Genomic DNA, 25,334 nt, shown 5'->3' with positions numbered 1-25,334 from the left:
CTCGGTTTCCTCATCTGTAAAATGGAGGTAATAATAGTACCAATAACAACCAGAGTTGTTGTGAGGATGGAGTTTTACACACATACAGATACATATATACATCTGTGTGTATAAATTAATAAAATACAAAAATCCTGGCACACAGAACACACTGAAATGCTTACTCCCTTCCCTCCCTCCTCCCAATAGCTGTGTTACTCTGGGCACTTCTCTAGCTCTCAATTTCCTTATCTGTAAAATAAGGTGGGGGTTGGTCTCAAGGAGCTATAATATATGATACTATGGGTGATTGTCCCCAAAGTTCAATCCTTGGCTCTCTGCTTATAATATCTTTTCTTTTCCCTAAATGCCAAGTGCAAAGCTGGGCAGAGTAGCGCTCAACAAATGTTCTCTGAACACCATAGAGGCTTATGAACCTAAAAAAAATTGAAGGATTTTTTTTTTTTTAAATCACAAAATCCCAGAGTTGAAAGAGCCTCAGAATCTAGTTTAACCTTTACCTAAGGCCTGAAACCCTTCTATAAAAACTACTTTGATAAATATCATTAGAAATACTAGAATCATTTCCCTAGGAACTTACAAAATTCAAACATGTCTAGAAAATTTTTGAAGACCACTGCATGCTAAGTTTTTCTTTCCTAGTAGTAATTGGCCAATTCCTAGATATTCTCTATAGTCTGCTCACTCATGACTCACAAATGTGGACCCAAGTCTTTTTTTTTTTAAGCAATTTAAGTAATTTACTTATTTTTAGTTTTCAACATTCACTTCCACAAGATTTTGAGTTCCAAATTTTCTCCCTATCTCTCCCCTCCACCCACCCCAAGATGGCATGTATTCTGAATACCCCTTAGACCCAAGTTTTTATTGGTAGCTGACTTCACCACTCTCCTAAACAACTCCTCATTACGTCATAAGTTTACAATTGAATGGTACGTTACAATAATCGAACAGTCAATCATAGAATCATGGAGTTATACCTTGAAGGTCATATGGTTCAACTCCTTCATTTAACAGATGAGGAAACTGAAGCCTAGGGTGGCTAAATGATTACAGGGGGTTACACAGGGAGCTGGCAGGGCTGAGATTTAAATTCAAGGTTCTCTGGCTCCAAATGATGTATTAGCAAAAAATGATTTTCAAAAATGACTTTCTTGTGGAAGAGAGGAAATTACCAAGAATGAGATCAAAGAGAAAAGAGAAGCCGGTAGGAGTCCAATTTGTTTATGAATATGAAGAAGAGAACCAACATTTCAAAACTATGTGAAACGCCTTGTCACTGACAGCAAAGAGGTCAGACTGGGCTCTGAAATTTTAAGCTAATCTTTAATTATTTTAATTACAGTCCCAAAGGAAGAATTTGATATCTGAAACTAGGACACATACCTAAATAATGAAAAAGTGGTGTTGTCCCCAAGGAAAGAACTTTTGAATATTCTTTATAAAGATTAATGAATCTTTTTTTTTTACATCATTTTGATTTCCAAATATATACCTCTATCTTCTCCTATCCAAGGAGCCATCCCTTGTAAAAGAAAATAAAAACAGGAAAAAAACAAGTTCAACAAAACTAACCAACACAATATTGACTTTAGTTATCTCTTGATATTGGCTCAATAATTGAGGTTCTATTGTTTTTTGGCCATCTCCATCCTGAATTAAGAATTAGAGAATTTTTCAGCTGGAGGGAGGCCTAGAAATGTAGCTGCACCTCCTCCATTTTGCAAATAAAGAAACATACCTGTCCAGGCCAGTGAGGACACAATTTGCCCAATGAGCTAGCCTTTATAGGACAATGGCTCTTAGATGACAAATGTTTTCCCCCATTGAGGAAATCTTATGAAGGACAACCTAGGAAGTTTCTCACACTTTCCATTCTGTGACATTTCTTTGCACATGTACAACTGTGAGATGCATTTGTCTACTGTAAACTGTACTTGTACGGGAAAAGGCTAATGGGGCAAGGAAGCATATCTACTTTGAGCTATATGGGCAGATTTTAATTTAATAATAGCTAATCTTTACACTGCGCTTTAAAGTCTGCAGAGCCCCTTTAGGCATATTATTTCATTTGAACATATTAATAACACCCTGAGAGGGAGGTGTTATTATTGTACCCATCTCATAGATAAGGAAACTGAGGATGATGAAAATGCAGTGCTCAGAGCCTTAGATGTCAACAACTTTTGGAAAAGTTAATGTTTATTCTAGAGGCGGTGGCTCTACTAAATTTAAACATTGCAGTCTTAATGGATGGTGCTAGACTTGGGAGTCAGGAAGGCCCGAGTTCAAACACCAAATCAAATATTTACTAGCTGTGTGACAGGGCAAGTCATAACTTCTCTGAGCCTCAGTTTTCTTGTCTGTACATAGAGATACCAGTAGCTGTAGTACCTATTTCACAGGGCTGTTACAGGGGTTCAAAATGAGATCACATACATATAAAGTGTTTTGCCAATCTTAAAGCACTATACAAAATTCAAATAGTAATAAAAGCCAGTTATCCATATGGTTGCCAAGAGATATACACCCCACCCTTTGCAAAAAAAAAAGTGAAAAGGTCTAGATTTTTAATTCTTCATGCCAAACAATATTTCATAAGGAAGTCGCATTAGCACCTCCAACTTTAGCCCTGTAAAACCAGACTTCCAAAGGGTTAAGATAAGCTGGCTGAAAACATGCCAGGAACGCTATGAAACAGGCAAAGGCTTCATCAAACTTTCTGCTTATCCATGGGTTTCCTCTAAGTCTTCCTATTAGTGCAACGAGACAATTGACCTAAATCCTTCAAGGATCTATGGTCTCATTGGTGTAGGGAGCCCCCTCCCCGGTAAAGTTCCCAACATTTCTATGTCTTTGTAAATAGTCTTCATGAGCACAGGGGCTGAAAACTTCCTAAAGCTACGTTCAGCCTGAAGGGGCTGAGCTGGTCTACAGATGACAGTGTCTATCATCATGGTCACACCAGAAGCTTTGGGAGCTTGGTAGAGGCTGCTCGAGTTTCTGCCTAGCTGGCACAGCTCCTGAGAACCCAGAACACCTAAGAGCCACAGGAGGCATCTGGCTCATTATTGTAGTGAAGGAATGAGACCAGTATTAGAGGGAAATAGCGACAGCATTCTTTCATGTTTATGGCCTTACGAAAACAAGTTATCTACTAGATTTTCTGTAAAAAGTTGTGACTGTGACTGCTGGAGTAATCTTGATTTTTAAGTATTAATTAATACTCTTAATTTACTCTATCAGCCCAAAATGCTGGACCTGAATGAACATTTTATTTTCTTGGCTTTACAGACTTTTTGAGCAAAGGGGGCTTATCACACTTTTTTCCCCTGAAATTGTTTATAATTCAGTTTACAAAGTCAATGAAACAAATATCAATGAAGCAAAACCAACTTTCCCATAACTGCTACAATTTTTGTCTGGCCCTGAGATTTTACTGGTGCCTGGAAAGGCTAATGAAGCTTCCCCTGTCAATGGAGATGAGCCCCTTCTCAGTGACTGAACTGCCCTGGCCATAGAGAATTTAAATGGTTTGCTTAACACAGGCAACAGGTAGGTCAGAGGTGGGACCTGAGTCTTTCTGACTCTAAGGCCATCTCTCTCTAGCCACTGCATTATAAAATTAGATATTCCAATGCATTAATTACATGACTACAAATATATTCTAAAATCAGAACCATTGTGTTTACTTGCATAATTCTCTCCTCCACTCAATCCATTTTTATTCTAAAATGGTACAGTGGAAAAGCACTAAATTTAGAGTCAGAGGGTCTGGCTTCAAAAATCCTACCTCTGTCATTTACTGTCTATGTGATCTCCAGCAAATCACCTACTTTCTATTGTCCTCTAGTTTTCTCATCTATAAAACGAGAAGCTGAACTAGATTGCTTTTAACTCATCCTTCTCTAAATCTACACCTCTGCATTCTCAGCAATCTTCATTACCCCTTGCTACAGTTCACTCCTTATTGGTCAACCACCTACCCAGCATTCTGTGGTAAAAATGAGTTACGATTTCTAGAATGGATAAAAGAAATGCAGAATATAGCCAAATTCTCCACAAATACAAAATTCTTAGCTATTGGGGGAACAGTGGAGTAATGACAACAGCTGAAATTTACATAACTCTTTAAAGGCTATAAAGTGCTTTACATACATTATGCCATCACAGTGGTCTTCAACACATTTTCATTCTGCAGATAGACTTCAGGAGTTTTTAGGATCTCAGGCACAGAGGAAAGCCAATGTGCTTTACACAGTCAGATGAAAGTCTCTTTGGCTGCTCATTCAATCCTTACCAACGTGGGGGGAATGACTGCCACGTGAGAAAAACAGCCATAGGAAATGGGAGGTCTTACCATCAGCCTCCTGCTCCCCAAATCTGTTAATTTCCAAATCCAACCTTCAATGTGAACAGAAATGTGTCATTCATTGCCTGAATATACTTTTACAAGATGTATTTTTTTTTTGTAGGGACAAAAAGAATGTATATGCAATAAGGCTGTCAGAATGGGGTCAGGCTTATACACGTTAATGTAAAATGTATCTAGGACAGGATGGCAAAACCATGACCCACAAGCAACACTTAGTAACTTAAGAAGCTATGTACAAACAAGACAGTGTTGTACAATGGTGAGAGCACTTACCCTGGAGACAGGAAGAACTAGGTTCAAATTTCACCTCTGATATTACTGGTTTTGTGATCATAGGAAAGTTATCCTCTCTGAGCCTCAATTTCATCATCTATATAATAGTTAATAATACCCACAGTACCTAAGGCACAGAGGCTCAATTGGGATAATGCATGTAAAGAGCCTTACAAACTTTAAAGCACTATACCCAAAAATATGTTTATGGTAATTATTCTACAAATATAGGGCCCAAAACTAAATCTGAGAGATGAAGGAGTTAAGTTTTCCCTAAGGTACTAGCCTTCTGGGTTGGTTTTCCCATTTGTTACCCAAGTCTATCCTCACACCTCAGATGTTCTCACAGTCTGTATATACACTTTTGAGGAATCTGCCTTGCATGGCCTGTAAGGGAAGGCAGAAAACCCCTAAAAGAATCTGAATACTGAGAAGGTTGGAGGAAAAATGAGTATTTTTCAAGGTGCTATTTCATCTGCTGAGATGCTACTTGTATCTCGCTCTACCCCCTTAAATCTCAGGACTACATCTCCAGGTTGCTGTCAAGTCTGCCGGTGGAGGTATAAAAGCCCATGCCCTAAAGTGTTGCTGGCCACTTGGATGCTCACATAACCCAGCAGTTTAGTGAAGAAGTGGGCAGTGAGGAGAACGGAGGGAATTTTAGGCATGGGAGTAGCCCCTGTAAAGGCAGAGAGAGGCAGCAGATAGAACATCGTGTATGAAGAGTAACAAGGTCAGTTTAGCCAGACCACAACTGAAATAAGGGGAATAATAAAGGGAGGAAGAGACATATTCCATGTTACATAAAGAAATGGCAAACCATTCTTACAACCATGAGCAACTCACTAAGGTCTCTGCTTCTATCTTCAGGCAGTACAACTCTAGTGGCAAGAATGATGACTTGGAGGCAGAGGACCTGGTTTAAAATGTCACCTTTGCAAGTTAGCCCCTAGGCTAGTCTTGAGCAAGTCATTTAAACTATTAGGAACCTCCATTTCTTCATCTGTAAAATACTGGTGGTAGACTACTTAACTTCTAGGTCCCTTTCCAGTCATAAATCTATGTACTCATTTTTTCCCAATCTCTCAAAAAATATTTGGCATATGACTATCTGATTAACCAAGCATCCCCCCCCTCAAATAACATAATCTTTCTTCCTTGTCTTTGTCCCTGAAGAACAAACATCCAGAATCATAATGGCACACCCGCTAGCTGGCATCACCATTAGTCAAGAAAAAGACCTCTGTTCCACACCAAACTCGGGGCCTTTCCTGCCCTTCACCAAATTCTTAGTGTTCTCCCCACCCCATCCCCATTCCTAACTACTATGAATTTGCTTTTCTGTGTATGGGCTGTTTCTCCCCAGTAAAACGGAAGCTTCCTAAAGACAGATTACTTTCAGGGCAGCTAGGTGGCGTAGTGGATAGAGCACCGGCCCTGGATTCAGGAGGAACTGAGTTCAAATTCGGCCTCAGACACATAATACCTACTAGCTGTGTGACCCTGGGCAAGTCACTTAACCCCATTGCCTAACGGAAAAAAAAAGTATATTCAAAAAACAAAAACAAAAAAACAAAAAAAGACAGACTACTCTGCTTGTGCACTCCCAGTATTACTCGAAAAGCAGGTGCTTAACAACACTACTGAATTAAACTTCCTTGCCCTCTCAGACAGCTGTTTGAGGGCAGACATGCATGCAAAGAGTCCAATTTAAACAAAAGCTTTAACTCACACTGGAAGAATTTATCATGTCTGAAGTGATATCTACTGGGCCAGCCTTGGGACTTCCCCAGAATTTGAGTAGAGTCATCAGCACAAGGGTCTTGTACTAACACGGTCCAACTGTTGCTAGCAGTTCTGAGAATTATTTTCTGTCAAAGCTCATTTCTGAGGCTATGTCCTTCATGAAGCCTTCCTTGATTCTCTGTTCTACCCCACTCTCCTTCTCCAATTATTAGTGCTTTCTAACATAAATTTAGTTTAGGTTGTATCCTCTTTGGTAAGGTTCCTTGAGAGGAAGAACTGTCATCTCAGTCTCCCATACCTGGCACCTTAAGTATAACAGACACTTACTATCTGATTAAGTGCATCAAAAAGAGGAGCTGCTCCATTAGTACCAAATAGAGACCTGTTAACAACAAATTTGGTACACTATCCTAATCCTATCTTACCCTCACTGGAGGGTGAGAACACAGTTCTGTATTTTAGGAGGCTCTGATAGCTATCACCTTCCTTCTCATAAGGAAAGGCACTCCTCACTAATATTATCCCCAAGTTAAAAGGCTGCACCTTTGAGCTTGTAAACCCTAAGCCAGAAGGTAAACTTTTCAGGACTCAGCTTCCTTTTCTGTAAAATGACAGGGTTGGTATTCATGGCCTCTTAAGGCCTTCCAGATCTGTATCGATAATTTTACATATGACCCAGAAGGCTGATTCCAGCTCAAGCTCTCTCCATGGGGTTGGCATGAGATACTCATTCTCTGGGCTTCTGTCTAGTCAGCTATATGAGGAAACTTCTGTCTCAGAGGCTGGGACAAGCACCTTATTTCTTTACACTCCTAAGGAGGTGCTGTGGGTTTTAGAAAACAATAGATTTATATCCAAGGCAGGAGCAAGCAGCCTCTTGCCGAGTCCTACCTCCTCCTTAAAGGGAGACAGGCCCAATCCCTGTGATCAGGCTTCTTCTCTCTGACCTTCCTTTGTACTCTGGATGGAACCCCAGGTGCTTTTCAATTGGCTGAGCACAAATGTAATGACGAAAGTTTTGCTCCTGCAGGAGGCTGTCAGAAAAAACTGGTTTATACCAGTATCTTCAGGCTGCTGGGAACCTCCTAGAAGGGAAAGGCATATATCCTGGAAATACAATTTTACATAGTGCACTGTAGCTTTGCCAAGGACAGATGCTGCCTTTTCCTTTAAATCTGCCCCTCTCCCCCACTCCCTTTTCCTTACTCAGTTCATACAGCTAACCTAAATAAAACCAAAAATGAAAAAACAAAAATAAAACAAGAAAATCTGGCTTTCATGTTTTATTCTCTGAGCACCCTGGCTCACTTCACTTTCGATTTCTTTGGACCTCACTCATTTGATTTTATCTCTGTAGCACTGATGGTAAATACCAACGGCACAGGAAAGCTATATTTTCATCCTGACCTGAAATTACATTCTGAAGGTTAGAAACTGAAGGTCCTATGATCATAGAACTGGAGACCCTGAGGAAAGGCTTCTTACCTCTTTTTGTGTCATGGACCTCTTCTGGCAATCTACTAAAGCCCAGGGACCCTTTCTCAGAATGTTTTTAATGCATAAAATAAAATGCAAAGGAAACCAATAATATGGAAATACAATAACATGGAAACATTTTAAAAACCATTCCTGGATCCAGGTTAAAAAACCCCTGCCTTAGAGATTGTCCAGTCTCAACCTTTCATTTTACATTTGAGGAAACTGAGGATCATAGGAGTGAGGTAAGATACAAACAATATTATCTCCAAAGCATGATCCTACAGCAAGAACAGGATTATAGAACCGGGGCTAGAAGGAACCTTGGAGAGTTACAATCCAACTACATCATGTTACAAATGAGGAAACTTAAGGTGAAATGATTTGTCCAAGGTGATATAAGTAGCAACAAGAACAGCTGGGATTAAACCCAAGACTCCAAAACCAGAATGTTTTAGTCAAAAGTCTTGGGTGAACATCCCAGCTCTGGCACCTACTAGTTATATTACCATGAGCATGTCACAACTTTTTTCCTCCTATTCAATATTATCATCTCCAAAAAAACATAAATGAAATAATACCTATCTTTATCTACCTAACAAGACTGCTGAAAGAAAAGCATTATACAGACTATAAAATACTACAAAACCATGAGTCCTTAGAATCAGCCTAATAAAATTTCACTTCTGGCTAATCTAGCCCATCACTCCTCATTTATTCTTCTATCAAGGTGACTGCAACTCCAGACACTCTCTGAAATGGCTCTGTAGTCAAGAGTTCCTTATGAAGAGATGTCCCTTTTGGGTAGGGTCAAATGTCACAGGCCTCCCAACAATTCAAATTAGTTAAATTCTTCCCATGGTCAGTCTCATGAATGTGATATTAAGGCCAGAGCTTGTTTTCACTTGTTTTACAAGCTATTTCAAAACTCAAGTATAACTGAGGTTTTAAAGTATAAACAGTTTCATGGGATAATTTCCAAAATTTTACAGAATCTGATCTTTCCAGGTTTACAAACTGACTTTCAGTTAAGAAGTGAATTAAGTGGACTACATAATAGTTTATTAATTAGCTCCCTGCATAACTTAAGAGGGACTCAGAGTATACAGCAGGCTCTGGGGCCCATAGAGCTGACAAAGATCACCAAGAACAAGGAATAGAGCTGAGTGGCCCCAGTCTTCTTCCACAGAAGAGTGACTGATTCACTTATTTGCCCAATTACTCAATGGATGACACAGCATGGTTTTGTCACATCAGTCGTGACGTTCAAGGACACCCATATACATTTGCCCCTACCTCTTAAATCAACAGAGTTGAAAAGAGTTCAAAGGGGACTATGTCTTCCTTCGAGATAACCAGGTCATAAAATTCACAACAGACAACAGATCTATCTTTTGGTGAAGGATGGTAGAAAATGACCCCACAGCAGCCCAAAACGTTTGTGGAGCAGATGGGATGATATCCCTCATCTTTATTGCAGCTCATCCCTCAGCATTCTTGTCCTCTACTCACCCCACTCCTGCCCTCCAAGAGTGCCCTTGTGCAAAGCAGTACTGGCTGACAGTAACTTTCACCCCAATGCTACCATGTTAGCCTCCCAGGGCAATTGGGAGTCATAATTCTCTCAGGATTTAAAACAGTTCCTAAAATTTGACCAACAACCTCCTTCAACAAATCCTCCAGGATTTGGAGAAGGGCTAATTACTGTTTCCCTCTCTCCCCCATCTAGCCTAGAAATCAAAATTCTTCCATCAAAGTCTTCTCTCTACCCCAAATATGTATTTGTGCCTCTTCTTATCCCTAAAGATACTGGTAAGAGACAAGAGTGGTACTAAGGATCTCAACTTTTCCTCCTTGGCAAGACTGACTAGTTCAGATGTTTCTCTGATTTCTCAACTGGATTATACAGCAAATTTTCCCCCCATATTATTTGTATTGTTCAATCAATCAACAAATATTAAGTACCTATTGTGTATCAGACTAAGTGTTAGGTGCTGAGGATACAAGAACAAATAGAGTCAAATCAATGTCAAAAGAACAAGAAGGAGGATATGAGACCTTACCCTTGACCAGTAAAGAGCAGAAGTCACTTACTAAGCTGCTACAGAGAAAAGTTTTAATTTAATTATCAACCCTGTATGCTGCAGTGCTTGCCTAACACTCTAAGCTCCTGGTAACAGGAACTAGGTCTATGCAGCTCTTGAACAGTGCAAGGTATAAGCAGATTTATTCTGATATATTCTTGTATATCTGACAAACTCAGATACTGATGATGATTGTTTTTAGCCATTGCTCAGGAAACCAGGGCCAACAAATGAATGACAGAACCATGAACAGCAGTTTCTGAAAACCACAGGAATGGCTGATTCACATTAATTCTGTCAAGCTGGAAGGCTATCTCAAGCTGAGGGAAGGCAAGGCTGATTCAAATTGCTAAGAGAATATGGTTCCCTGAGAATGTTCAGTTGCCCTGGGTGGCTCTTTCTACCCAATGGAGGAAAGGCAATGAAGTTCTGAAAGAGGTCTGATTCTGCCACTACCTTTAGCCAACTTTCCTCCAAGACTAGGAAAAACACCAGGATGATAAAATTTATTAGATCTATACTGGGCTGGAAAGAAGCAATAGAGACTATCCCCTAGCTCCAGATAGGTTTTGTACCCGCTATTCCAAAATAAGAGATAGCCCTTCATTTTCTGACTGATCTCCTAAGGACATATTATTTACCCATCTGCTTCCAAGTGACAGCACTAATTCTTCTCAAATTTTCCAGCCCCTGGCACATAGTAGGCCCTTAATAAATGCCTACTGACTCATTACAACATTCCAATCAACAAAAGGACACTTCCTTCAAGTCCCTAAAGGAAGGATGTGTGTTTTAGTGTTAAATCTTTGCTACAATGCTAATTTTGTGGTGGTATAAAAAACTAACAACATGAGAAATCTGCCTTAGGTCACTAGGAAGAAATTCAACATATTTTTAAGTAAAATAAAGTTTGTGGTCTTAAGGAGGAAAAAAAAATAGTCATCCTTAGTTACGATGGCATAGTCTAGTCCATATTTCAAAAGTCCAACAGAAAAAGTACCTGAAAAATAAACTGATGTGTTACCGGCCTCCTCATACTGATATAAAAGTGAAAGGTCAGTAAGTATACAGGAGCATAAACTAGATAAAAATAAGCTGCCCCAGCTCCACCTTCTGAAAGGTGCTGACTTCAGAAATAGACATAGTAAACCTCAGGGACTTTGCTTTAGACCAAAGGTAGCCCTATACACTATTCAGCTTTAATCAGGATTATTACAACTGCATAAAGATTAGTGGTCAACACCTACAATGAATTCTTCAACCTGTCCTTTTAACACAAGCCCCAATAAATGAAATTATAGGGTCCTGTATATTCCAGTCACTGAGTTCCATTCCCCCCTCCACATTCATTTTACCTAGTTTTGTAATTATGGATTTAGTTGAAAAGGAAATCAAGAGATTAATCTAGCTCTCCTCTCCATGCCTCCACCCCTTTCAGGTGGGTAAGGTAGTCTCTGGTTCTACTCTAGTGGTTCTCCAAGTGTGGTCTAAAGAGTCCTGGGGATCCCTGAGACCCTTTCAGGAAGTCATAATAATTTTGTTTTTCAGTTGTTTCAGTCATGTTCTCTAAATCCTACGACAACTTTTTTTTTAAAGCACCCTCTGAAACACTGATTACTGAAAGAACACTAAATTTCTCAGGAGCAAGAATTATCTTATTTTCTTCTTTGTATCTCCAATGCCTAGTAGGCATGCCTTGCACAATTTTTTTTTTTTTTGGGGGGGGAACATAAATTAAAGATCCGGGACTATGATTCACTAGTTAGCACATCAGCATAGTGCCTGGCACCTAGGAGGTGATTAATGTCTGTTGAATGACTTTTGGGTAACTCCTAGCACAGAAACTCTCTGAAATTTATGGTCTTTAAGAGTTGCCCAGGGAAATGAGAAGTTGATTGACTTGCCCACGGGCACACAGTCTTCCAGAATCTAAGGCTGACCCTCCATTAGCTATATTTAGGCTGCCTCTCTTCTCTGCACAGAGTAGGTACTTAATGTTCCATGAACTGAATTCATTCCTAACCTCTGGATTTGAGGGTCTACAAAAGTATGGTTCAAAAGCCTCAACCTCCTGGTCAAACATAGAGCTGATGGAGAGGTATATTTTGGTGGAGAAGGGTCAGGTAAGAAGGGCAGTCACCTTTAAGATAAACTCCTCCTAACCACAGAAGAGCAATGCTGCCCATCAGCAGTAAAACTAAAGATGTATTCAATCTGCCTAGGTAACTAATGCTATTCTTGTTTCCTGGGGAATAAGGCTTGTGGCGAAAGGTTGGTATTTGGTAAAAAGCCTAAGGCAGTAGCTCTTTACCTGAGGTCCATGAACTTGTTTTTTTAAAAAATAAAAAGATTATGAACATTTGGTCTAAAGGTTAAAAAGCTATCGTGATAATCACTGACACATGTTAATTTCATCTATTGTTTTTTTTTAAACTGGTATTGCCTATTTGTGTTGTGTGGTTTTTTTTTAGGGTTGCAAAACTGAACTTGGAACCACAAGACTTACTAGCTGTGTTACTATGGACATGTCAACCTCTATGAGCTGGTTCCTCATCTGTAAAATGGGAATGTTAATTACACTAGGTTACCTACCTCCTAAGGTTGTTGTGAATAAACTGCTTTGTAAACCTGAAAAAGTGCTGCAATCACAAACGTGTGAGTGGTTATTACTGGTACCCAATTTAATGTTAAAAGTCAAGAGCCACCATTCTAGAATTAGATAAGTACAAAATATAGCTTCTATCTCCTCCATCCTCCAAAGGGAAAGAGAAAAAAAAACACATCAAGAAATTCATATATAATATGTATAATTCAGAATTACTCTTTCAGGACTTCTCTTATGTGTCAATTTCATTACCCATATTTCAATCCCAAATTGGCAATGAGGTGCAGTGTTTTGGGCTCTCTGCCTCAGTTTCCTCCACTGTAAAATGGGGGTAATAGTAGCACCTACTTCACGGGGTTGTTGTGAGAATCAGATGAGCTAATATCTATAAAGTGCTTGGCACAGAATAGGTTCTTAATAAATGCTTTTTCCCTTCCATTCCCTATACTTGTCCACAGGCCCTATCCTATGCGGAATTATATCAATTCCTTTCTCTAAATTCTATTTTCATACTCCTATATATGCTAAAGAAAACAATTAAATTTTTATTACCTAAAATACAAACTTAAAAAATGATCCAGAAAGATCCAGAGGGAATATAGCATAGTAGTTAGAGGGCTGGACTCAGTCAGGAAGACCTATGCCTGTGTGACACACCCTTGGCTGGGTGACCTTTACTAAGTCACCACCTCTCAGGGCCCAGGCAATTCCCTAGGGAGAAAGTCAGCTGGAGCTCTACACTGGTAGAGGGAGTTTCCTCACTGGGAATTCCTTATATGGATGAATTCACAGTTTCAGACCAAAAAACCCCCAAACCAAACCAAATACCAGAAAGAAAAATAATCTTTACTCAGGGTTCGATAATTCAGTTTAGAAGGACAGGTCCTCTGGTTCTCTTCTTTCCACTTGTTGTCTTGCTTCTCACTATTTTAGGTGTTTATGAACCCCTTCATAAGAGGATGTTAAACAGACCCTTCCACCTGTTCTTGGGATCATTCTTTCCCACTTGCTGAAGAACCTTGCTCCCACAATTACTCCCTCCCCCTCTATGGGCATCCTCAATCTCTCCTCCATGGATTTCTTTCTTCTACTTTCAAACATGCTCAGTTATCCCATTATTTTTAAAACAAAATAAACAAAGTATCACTTTATTTGACCCTAACAGCTAACATTTATATAGTACTTTAAAGTTTGTAAAGCATTTTGCATTATTATCTCATTTGATATTTTTAACAACTCTCAGAAATAGGTGTTATTATTATCCAACTCCCATAGATTAGGAAACTGGGGCTCAGAAAGGTTAAGTGATGTGTCCATGGTTACACAGCCAGTATGTCAGAGGTGGGATTCAAACCTCGGTGTCCTAAAATCCAGTAATCTGGATAGTTTGTGTGTACCACACTTTCTACTCCTTTCCCCAACAAAATCCTTGAACAAGTGTTCTATACCCACTGACTCTACTCTGTCTCTATTCACCTCTTGATACGCTGCAATCTGCCCTCCCCTTTCCTGTCCCCAAAAGTGTTTGACTAGTAACCAGTACTTGCCTCCAAGACAAACATAATGGTCTTTACTCAGCTGTCCTCTGAATTCTCTGTATACCATTAAGCATGCCTTGAAATTCTTATCCCTTCCTTCTGACACTGCAACTTCTTGGTGATTCTCCAACATTTCTAACTACCCTCCTCTGCCTGTTCTTTTTAATAACTTCCCAAACTGCTGGTGTTCCGTATGTTGTTTCCTCTGTTCATGACCCTCTGCACTTTTATCTCACTCTCTGAGCCAGTCCACTCTTTTTTTGGTTTTAAAGTGAGGCAATTGGGGTTAAGTGACTAGCCCAGAGTCACACAGCTAGGAAGTATTATGTGTCTGATGCCACATTTGAACTCAGGTCCTCCTGACTCCAGGGCCGGTGCTCTATCCATTGCACCACCTAGCTGCCCCCAGTCCACTCTTAAGACTTCAACCTCTGATGTCCTCTCTGTCCCTACCGTGGCCTGAATCCCAGACCCCTATCTCTAACTGCCTGGAAGATATCTCTCCTAAAATGTCTTTTAACCCCAAACTCATGTCCAATATGAAACCTCATAGTTGACCCCAATGTCCCTTAAGGCAAAAAGTCCCCTTTTTTTCCTTTGAAGGGTCTCTGGGATTCCCTTCTGACCCTATATTCTCAACACTAGTTTCATATCTCCTCACACTTACATAGTTCAAACAGTTTTCTAGCTGGACTTCCTTAACACTAGACTCTTTATTACTCTATTTCATCCTTCATATTTTTGCCTTATTAATCTCTCTTATGCTCCATTTTTGTCATGCTCAAGAGCCCCAACTCAATCTCTTACACCTGATTTTTAAGCCCTCCATAATCAGTCCCAACCCTACTCCCTCCAGCCAATTTTATTTCCCACCAATTCCCAAAATGGGCATTTCACTTCACTCAAGTCTCCTCACTGTCCCCCCAAACATTTCATCATGTTTCTCCTCTACATTTTTGCTCATTCTATTCTGCTAGCCATAAATGCTTTCTTTTCAGTACTTTCTAACCAAAATTCATGTATCATTCAAGGCCTAAGACAAGTTGCACCTCAGTAAGCATTTCCTATCTCCTGTAACATTTACAAGCTTGAAAATAGCTAATTATTTCACATCTGTACATTTTTATCTCCTCCATTAGACTCTAAGATCAAGAACAAAGGCCATACTTTCTTCCCAGTGCTGGTGTCTGATAAATACTTAATCATCAAAGAATTTAGCTGTCAGCAGGTCTTACAAGGTGAGGAGGTTAAAATGAGTGGTTAATATGAGGTTCATGGAATTACATTATTGTGGTCTCTTTCCTCAAAGATGATGCTACTAAAGCTACTCATTAAGCCTGACCTGTTGTCTATTTCTGTGTGTCTCTTCATCTAGCTCTAACACACAGACGCAGATACACGCACACTCATGCAACTAATACCTTGCACATTTAGATCAATATGCTTTTATTACTTATCACGGATCATCAACAGTTGGTTTTAATTACATAGATACAAATTTTAGAGAATTTCAGAAAATTGAAATGTTCTAGTTTTTTAAAAAAAGTATTAAATCAATATATCATATATGAGATATATGTCATGTTTCCCCCCTTTGCCTATGACACTCTAGTTACCTAGATTGGAAAACGTCAAGTCAGTAAGTAAAATCTCTTGGATATATTTTCTAGTCATCATTTTAGTAGCCAATTTATTCCCTACACTTACATTACTGCACCAGCCTTTCAGGTGGAGACTCTGATTCCAGTCTCTTTTTCTTCCAATCCATACTTGCAGACTAAATTTTTTAGCATAATTTTCTTCATTTAATTCCCCTCATAAGAAACTTTCTGTAGTTCTCTTATTTCCTGCCAAATCAAATTTAAATGCCTCTACTTTTCTCACAAGACTCTCCACAATACGGTTCCATTTTTTCAATTGATTTCCCATAATTTTCCTCACAAGTATATGCTCCAGTCAAATTTCCTAACTGACCCACAAACATGACCCATTCATTCCCAATGCCCTGTCCTCCACTCTCTCCTTCCTCTGATTCCTCTCTACCCATTTAAATTTTGCTCATCTTTGCTCTAGCTTAAACTCCACCTCCTCTGTGAAGCCTTCTTAGCCTACTCCCTCAGTGCTCTCTCTTCTATAACTTATAGCTATCATATAACATACAATCTAGAACTTAATATTTTATTTTCCCACAGTTTGCTACTTAATGTGTTTTAGATTTACCTCTTTAACCACACTGGTAAGCTCTTTAAAGGTATTCATTTCCCCAAAGAGTTCTTCCCATGTGCTGAGGTCAGGGTAAGTACCTGCACACACATTTTATTGATTAAAAACAGAAATTCTTTAGATTTTTCCCTTCCCAAAGATGAAGACTGCCAAGGCATAGCTTCAAAAATGCAGTAAGAATTGGAATTAACGGAAATCTCAATGAAAGGAACCACATCTCCATTTTAGGAAAAACCTTTAATTTAAAACTATTCCTAAGGAATCTCATAAATCACATATTTACTAAAAGGCAATTAAAAATACTCAGTGGGAGGCCAAAGAAAAGTACCCTTACTTACTATAGGCTTCCAAAATCAAGTAGGACAATACAAACAGGAGATTAAAAAACTCTGCTACTTTGCAAATATCTATTTTTTCTGCTGATGACAAGTCTCTGCACTTTGATACAAGACTGGATTATAATACAAGCCTACAGCAAATCAGATATTTCAAGAATAATAATAATAGTAGCTAGCATTTACATAGCATCTATTACTTGCCAGTGCTGTGCTAAGCCTTTTACAAATATCATCTCATTTGATCCTCACAACAACTTTGGGAAGTGTGTGCTATCATTATCCCCATTTTACAAATAAGGAAACTGAGGGAAACAGGGATTAAGTGACTTGCCCAGGGTAACACAGCTAGTAAGTTATGTTACGTCAGATTGGAATTTCCTGACTCCAGGCTTGGCTATCTATCCACTGTACCACCTAGCTGCTTTTAAATCATACTCAGAGATAGGTCAGTTTTCCTTTTAACAAAGACATTAGTGCAAATCAGCATCTTCTCCCTGTATTAGGAAACTGGTACCTTCAATTTCCCATCATCTGCTTTGCTTGGTTTGGACTCCCCAAATATCAGGCTTCCCTCCCAGGAGAAGCTGATCACCAGAAATCTCATCATCTTGGAGACTGCTTCTATTGTGGTACTCAACACTTCCTCAGTACCCTCAGTTGCCTCTCCCCACTGATTGGAGAGCAGAGCAAAAAACTCCTTCCAAAGCCTCCCTTTATAGAGGGCTCTGAATTTCCAGTCAATTGTTCCTCTTCCACCAGCTGCTCTGCTTGGTTAGACTCCCCACCTGGGGCCTTGCCCCCCTTTCAGCTCCTTTTTTGTGTATAATCTCCCCACCCTGATAGTAAACTCCTTGAGGGCAGGGACTGTCTTTTTCTTATTTGTATCCTCAGTACAGAGCCTGGCTCATAGTAGGTGCTTAATAAATGTTTACTGACTAATTGTTATCCCACTAGTCTATTTTCTCCCTTTTATACCTGGAGTGGCAGAAACTAATAGAATTGTTTTATGAATATGAAAAGGAGAAGCAAACTGCCTAGGTTTGGAATAGTTTATGCTAGACTTGTGCAATTCGGTCAAATTCACTCCGTTAGTTGTTCATGGCAATTTTTTTATACCACCTACTTAGACACCTTATAATGTGGTAGAGTTGACAGTGGGTTCTCAAAGGATATGCCAGCAGAGAAAAACTCTGGGAACAGCCACACCAAGCAAGAAAGGCTTCTAAGGTGCTTCTTGACTGTTTACTTGTCCAAGAACCAGTCTAGCTAAAGATCAAGAGGGTTCATCTTTAGCAGGTATCTTCATACCTGCTGCTTCTAAAATGGTTTTTAAAACATCTTTCTACGTCCACATATTGTAGAGTAAAATGATGCTCATTAAAGTGTTGTAAACATTTTTAGAAGATAAGCAAAAAAAGTTAAGAGTCAGAACCAAGAAAAAGAAAAGCAGTAAGTTGGCTCAATAAGAACAGGGGGAAAAGCAAAGCAGAGGGTGGAAGGCAGGCAAGAAGGCTGAAGAGAAAAGTCATAAAATAAGGAGCTAGAATTTAGGAATACAAAGCAGGACTGGGGAGGAAAAGATAAGAAAACAATCAGGAAAGCAAAGAGTTGGAAGCCAAGGAGGGGAAGAAAGGTGTAACCCTAACTTGACTGGAAGTAGCAAAATGGGCAGGAAAAAAAAGATTCCAGAGTCTCCCCCAAGTCTCCTCCTACCCTTAAGCCTCAAAAGACTCCAAACACTTTTGTGCCTTCCCCAAATCCCACATATGTGTGATATATATGCTAAACTAATGATTTAAAGAATCAAACATCAGACTTCCAGAGGAACCTAGGTCAGATCCTTGTAAACGAGTTATAAAAAACTGCCAAGTGGCCTTTCCCCCCCTTTACTGTCTAATTCCTCCACTTGTACCTCTTGATTCTATCTCAACATCACCTTTGACCACAACTCTGGAGCTTGCCTCATTAACCGACTGAATCATTTTTATTTTCTTCCTATCTACTGGCTCCTTCCCAGTCGCCAGACAGTGCTCAAATTCTCCCCTATCTTCAAAAAAAAAAAAACCTTCCCTTAACCCTGCTGTTCCCTCAAGCTACTGTCCTACACCTCTACTACTTCCTCTGTTGGTACTTATTCCCCATCCTACATCATCCCTTCAGGCCTCCATCTCTTACAATTTAGTTTCCAACCCCAACACTTAATAGAAATTGCTCTTTCAAAGATCAGCAATGACCAATTAATTGCTAAAATTGATGGCATTTCCTCATTCTATTTGTAGCATTTAACACATCACACCCACCCCACACCTTCCTCAATATTTTCTTTTACCTCAGTCTCAGTGATAAGTCACTGCTCTCCTACCTGGCTGACCACTGCTTCCGTCACTCCTCTGCTGGTTCATCTTCTCTGGCAAAAAACCTGGCCCTTCTACAAACTTCCATATTCCTGCTGATGGCACCTCGATCTTCCCATTCTCTGCCTGATCTTCCCTCTCCCTCACACTTAAATTCAGTTCAAATAATACATAAGTATAGGGCACTACTAGGTGCTATAGATTCAAAAGTAAAACCAAAAAAGCCCCTGCCCTCAAGGGTACCCAAAGATAATACAAGGCAATCTGATTTGGGTGTGAGCATTAACTATGAGGAACGGCAATCATGAAAGGCCTATCTTAGGAGCTAGCATCAGAGTTAAAACTTAAAGGAAAACTATAGTCCCTTATTTTATGGGAGATGAAATTCTGACTTCTGGGCACAAGTAGCTGCCAAGTCCCATTATTCTACCTCCACCACACACTTTATGTTTCTTTCTTTCTTTTTTTTTTTTTTTTAAGGCAGTTGGGGTTAAGTGACTTGCCCAGGGTCACACAGCTAGTAAGTGTCAAGTGTTTGGTCTAAGGCCAAATTTGAACTCAGGTCCTCTTGACTTCAGGGACTGTGCTCTATCCATTGCGCCACCTAGCTGCCCCCTTATATGTTTCTTCTGTTCATCCTTCACATAGCTGTCAAAGTAACCTTCCCAAGGCCCAACTCTGACTTCATTACCAGCTCAAACACTTTTAATGGCACCCTATTTCCTTTAAATACAAATTTCTTAAAGCTATCTATAGTCATATGAAAAAATGCTCTAAATCACAATTGATCAGAGAAATGCAAATCGAAACAACTCTGAGGTATTACATCACACCTATCAGATTGGCTAACAAGACAAAATAAGACAAGGATAAATGTTGGAGAAGATGTGGGAAAATTGGAATACTAATGCATTGTTGGTGGAGTTGTGAATTGACCCAACCATTCTGGAGAACAATTTGGAAATATGCCTAAAGGGCTATAAAACTGTGCATACCCTTCGATCCAGCAATACCATTACTAGGTCTGTATCTCAAAGAGATCTTAAAAAAGTGAAAAAGACCCACATGTACAAAAATATTTATAGCAGCTCTTTTTGTGGTGGCAAAGAATTGGAAATTGAAGAGATGCCCATCAACAGGGGAACGGCTGGACAAGTTGTGGTATATGAATGTAATGGAATACTATTCTTCCATAAGAAATTATGAGCAGGTGGATTTCAGAAAAACCTGGAAAAACTTACATGAACTGATGCTGAGTGAAGTCAGCAGAACCAGGAGAACATTGTACACAGTAACAGCCACATTGTGTGATGACCAACTTTGATAGACTTAGCTCTTCTCAGCAATGCAATGATCTAAGATAGGCCTTGAGGCCACAGGTTCCCCACACCTGATGATTCCAAAAGACTCATGATGGAAAATGCTATCCACATCCACAGAAAGAACTATGGAGTCTGAATGCAGATCAAAGCATACTGTTTTCTTTTTCACTCTCTTTTTTTGTTTTATCTTCTCTTGATTTTCCCCTTTTGTTCTGATTCTTCTTTCACAACATGACTAATGTGGAAATATGTGTAATATAATTGTATATGTATAGCCTATATCAGATTGGAGGCTGTCTTGGGGAGGGGGGAGGAGGAAAATTTTAGAACTAAAAATCTTATAAAAATGAATGCTGAAAACTAAAATAAACAAACAAATAAAGATCTTTTTAAAAAAGTAAAAAAATAAAAACTCCTCATCCTGGTAGTTGAGACCCTCTACAATTTGGCTCTAGTGATCCACGATAATTTCACTGTGGTCTTCCTCTGGTACACAACATTCTACCAATTCTGGATTATTAGAAGTCCTCTCCTCCCCTACCCGCCATGACCTCCTTCATCATTTCTATCTTTCAGAATTCCTCTTTTTTCAGCTCAGGTGTCATCTTTTCCATGAAACTTCCCTGATAATTTCCTATTTGAAAGCGTTCTTTTTTGCCTCCACTTTTCCTAAAGTACTTTATCTGGATCTCTCTCTTTTGCTCCCATCACACATTATTTTGCATAACCCTTATTTGCTTATCATAGTATAAAATGTCATTTTTAAAATCTTTATAGCTCTAATACCTAGTACTCTGCCTTGTAAAGGAGAACTTAATTATTGTTTTTAGTTCTCCATGTTAGGGCTTTTCTCCCTTAAAATAACATCAATGATAGCATTCCCTCCATTATAGCATTGACTGTATTTTTTTCTTTTTTTTGGTATAAAGTCATAGGGCCAACCCTGTAGAACTGGAAGGGACCACAAAGGATCTAGATCAATCCCCTCTTGAACATGAAAGTACAGTAACCTGCTATGGCCCCCTAGGGAGATCTAGACCAGGACTTCAGGTTCCCGAGCCAGGACTGTTCACACTGTACTGAGCTGTTTCCCCTTCATATCACCCAGTGCAACTATTCAGGTGCAATTTTATTTATTGATTCTTAAACACCTTTGGTCTCTGCGACTTTAAGGTGCTACTTCACCAAAGGGTTTCAGTCTCATTGGCCCATAACTTTGCTGCACAGTGGAAGCAGAGCGAAGCAAAGTAAGGTAAAGAGCGGGACAAAACCTGGACCTGGTGATTAAAATATCCTTTTTTCTTTGAAAACAGAAAACTCATTTGACAGTTTAATCCCATAGCACTTCTGTCCTTCCTTACAATTCCCCCCAAAACGGCAGAGGCAAGCCCAAAATAAGAATTCTTAAAAGAAAAAACAAAACAAAACCAAACAAAACCAGGCAGTTCAATTTTAAACCGAAAAGCTTCACTGGGCAGCTTTCATTCCCAGGTTAGTGAAAACCAGATAGACATGAAGAATATCTACATATTTAAATGGCTATCATGTTTACAAACAGAACTATGAACTTATGATGCTCATGAAGAGATTTGCTTTCAAAATGAACATGACACATTGAAACCTGGGCTATAACATTAATCAAACAGTTTCAAAACAAAGCTGTTTGCTTCCTTCAAAAAAGACAAAAGAAAAATTCATTTAATAAATCATTCACATCATCTGGCTCTCAACCAAGTGCTCATTTTGGCTCATGGTGGAGGAAAAAAAATCCCATTAAGTTTAAATTCCAATTATCTGTTCTACATAGGGTTATTTGCATGTGCACCCTCATGTGAGCACATATATTGATTCTTTTTAAGCTAAGGACAGGAATGGTTTATCTCTAGATGTGCTTTACACACAGCACCTTAAATATCTTGAAATTTTATCAATATTAGATGACATGGAGTCAGGTATTCATCAAACAGCAAACACAAATATGTGGCAACATCTAAGATAATGTGCTGCAGCCCTTTCCTTGTCTAATAATTCATATACATCTCCTTCCAGAGCCCAGTTTTGCTTTTCAGAGATGTCAAGAACAGCTGTCCCATTTATTTCTATAAAGTGAAGCTCTATGATACACCCAATTAAGGTTTTTGCTGAACTCTTTTCCTTTCTTTTTTATTCTTTGTATAAGGGATGACTCTCTTAGGAGAGAGAGGAAAGATTACTGGAAAATATAAATGATATTAAAAAAGCTATCAATAAAAATGTAAAATTTTTTAAAATGTGAGTTACAGTTTTAAAATTTTTTACATGAATAGTGCATGATTAAGCTGAAAATTACTCCAAAATCAACACATGGCTCTTAAAAGGTTGTAAGTGTTCTAATTTCATTCCTCATGAAAGTGTTTATGGGAATAGAGAATGTGAGAATAGACCAAGGGAACATTTGCAGACCCTAAAATGGATATTCTCTCAACTTAAAATACCTATACCAAATTTCACAATACAGAGAATCTCAAAATGATCTGCTTCCAAAAAAAATTTCCATGTATACTTTTGACAACAATTAATTTCTAAGATGATGAAGCTTGAGATAAAGACTATTTGTACAAGGTGTTTTTGGGCATCCGATATATAGAATGAACAAAACTCCAAGTGTGGTGCCATAAAAAAAGGCATCATCTTACATATAAATCAGAGCACAAGGGTAACATGACAACTTCCTCATCTCACTTCAAGGGAGACTGAAAGCTACAGGTAGTTTTTTACCCACTAGTACAAAGCTCTTACTTTAAAATCCTAGCCAAGTTATCATTTAAGACTGTTCTATATGATCTTCAAATTGCAAGATAGCACATTATGAGTATAAATGTGCTATTTATGTGACATGTTATTTCTGGCCATTTGAAACACTTATCAGATTCCCAAGCAGACTAGATTATCTTAAGGCACTCTGAATCCTGGACCTTTGAAAAAAGTAGAAACCCTAATAGAGCAGATCACATTATCACATGGCAGCTATAAACTATGGCATTCTGGCAGATCCATTTTTAAAGAGCAGGAAAACTTTAATCTGTAGAATATGCCTACCGGCCCACCGTGAAGGTGAGACTAAGGAAGGAAAAGCATCTTCTTTGTAACTTCTAGGTAAAGAGCTGCCTAAGATTATGAGAGGTTAAATGACTTGCCAAGAGTCATACAAACGGTATGTGTCAGAGGCAGAATTTGAATCCAGGTTTTCCTTACCCCAAGGCAGGCTCTCCAGCCACTATACAATGCTGCCTCTTTAATTTGCATTATTAAAAATATACACATATAAATACATATTGTAAATTACAAATATTATAAATATAAGTAATTGTAGTCATTTAATTCCATTATAAAATCAGAAATACTGTTTACTTTCATGATTTTCCCCTTTTATCCTTTCCACAAATTTATATTCACTTAAAACCTAAGAAAGGGTCATTAAATCTGACTTTAAATTCCCACCCTCTGGAAGGGAACTTAAAATATAAGCTTCAGATTTCTATTAGAAGAATGTACACATACTAGAATGCACAAACATTAGATCCTCCCACCAACATGTTAGTGCTTCCTCTTGAAATTATCTTATATTTGCTTTGCACATAGTTATACGTATACATGTTATCTCCCGTTAGAATGTAAATTCCCTTAAGGGAAAAACTGTTTCATTCATTCTTGTCTTTGTGTACCTAATAGTTGGCACATGATAATTATTTAATAAATACTTATTGATTGATTATAAGGAGATTCTTAAAAACATGAAAATACACGTTCATAGTATCAGCAAAAAAAAAAAAAAAAAAGGCCTCCATGAACATTCCATCCCAAGCGCCTTCTTTTTGCGACATTCCACCCCAACAGCAAATGCTGAGTGAGATCCTTGGTGGAGGTAGAAGCACTGTCTTGTATTCTTCGTAGACAAATTTGCTTTTTGAAAGTTGAGTATTCCACGTGCTTAGTGCTTCCAAAGCTTTTCAGACTTCAGTCAGGCCTCCAGAGAATGCTGTTTTCATTCATCTAGATGCTAAAAGATCCAAATTTGTTGTTGGATGTACAAGAACTGAATGGTGCAGGTACATGCTGCCTTCTATTTGGTGACTCCTTCAGATAAATGCACTTACCTGAAATCGATCACTGAATTGCTCAAATCAGTACACCTGATATGATGAAGAAAAGTTGATGCTGGGGAGCTCTTTCTTACCTTATGTACACTTTTGGGGTTTTCCAACCAAGCATAGTACATTTCCTCCACATAATTTGAACTAGTCCCACTCAAAAAAGGCTCAGCAGCCACAGGTGCACCATAGCACCTAATTTGTTGAAACGTCCTAGCTGCTGCTGGCCTGTTCTGTGCAAGTGTCTTAACAGTCTGTGAGGCCGTCAACGGCCTCAATTTAGCAGCACAAGTCCGTAAATGAAACATTTTTGTCCTGAAGCCTCACACGAGCTCCTGTTGAAATAGGAATAAACAAAACAATACTTAAGAAGCAAGATAATTGGGATGAAAGGAAAAATACATCTCTTGAGACTTTTAAGTTCAACTAACTTGGTCCCTTCAGAGGTCCTACTCTAATCTTCACCCCCAGGTTGTAGAGGTGAGCCTGGGTCCTTGAAGGCTATGCCAAGGGTACACAATATTAACTGCTAACATTTATACAGTGTTTTATGGTTTGCAAAAAGCTTCACATACATAGATTTTCTCATTTGATCCTCATAAACCTGTGAGGATCCCCATTTTACAGATGAAAAAACCTGAGGCTGATGGGGTTAAGTAAGCTGTCCTGAGTCACACAGCTGGTTGAATGTCTGAAGCCAGATTTGAACACAGGTTTTCCTGACTTCAACTCCAGTGCTCTATCTACTATATTACCTAACTGTCAAACTCTGATAACTCGTACCCTCATAGAATGAATCTCTTAAAGGCAGAGACCATTTCATTTTTGTCTTTGTAACCCTAGGGTTTGGCACATGGTAGTTGCTCAATA

At 38.9% G+C, this 25,334-nt stretch overlaps 1 protein-coding gene across 7 annotated transcripts in view; it reads right to left on the bottom strand.

The window, feature by feature from the left end:
- Window positions 1-25,334, bottom strand: part of OGDH (oxoglutarate dehydrogenase) — a 109,678-nt gene that overhangs the window by 55,339 nt on the left and 29,005 nt on the right. For all 7 annotated transcript variants that reach the window (XM_027851926.1, XM_027851907.1, XM_027851950.1 and 4 more), the window contains exon 2: window positions 24,551-24,799. In XM_027851926.1, the coding sequence (XP_027707727.1) occupies window positions 24,551-24,772 (222 nt within the window). In that variant the 5' untranslated portion in view covers window positions 24,773-24,799. The remainder of the gene's footprint in view (window positions 1-24,550; window positions 24,800-25,334) is intronic.

This window comes from Vombatus ursinus, unplaced genomic scaffold, assembly GCF_900497805.2.
Source record: "Vombatus ursinus unplaced genomic scaffold, bare-nosed wombat genome assembly UNPS02000580.1, whole genome shotgun sequence".
NCBI lineage: Eukaryota > Metazoa > Chordata > Mammalia > Diprotodontia > Vombatidae > Vombatus > Vombatus ursinus.
This window is presented reverse-complemented; position numbering and strand designations above follow the sequence as displayed.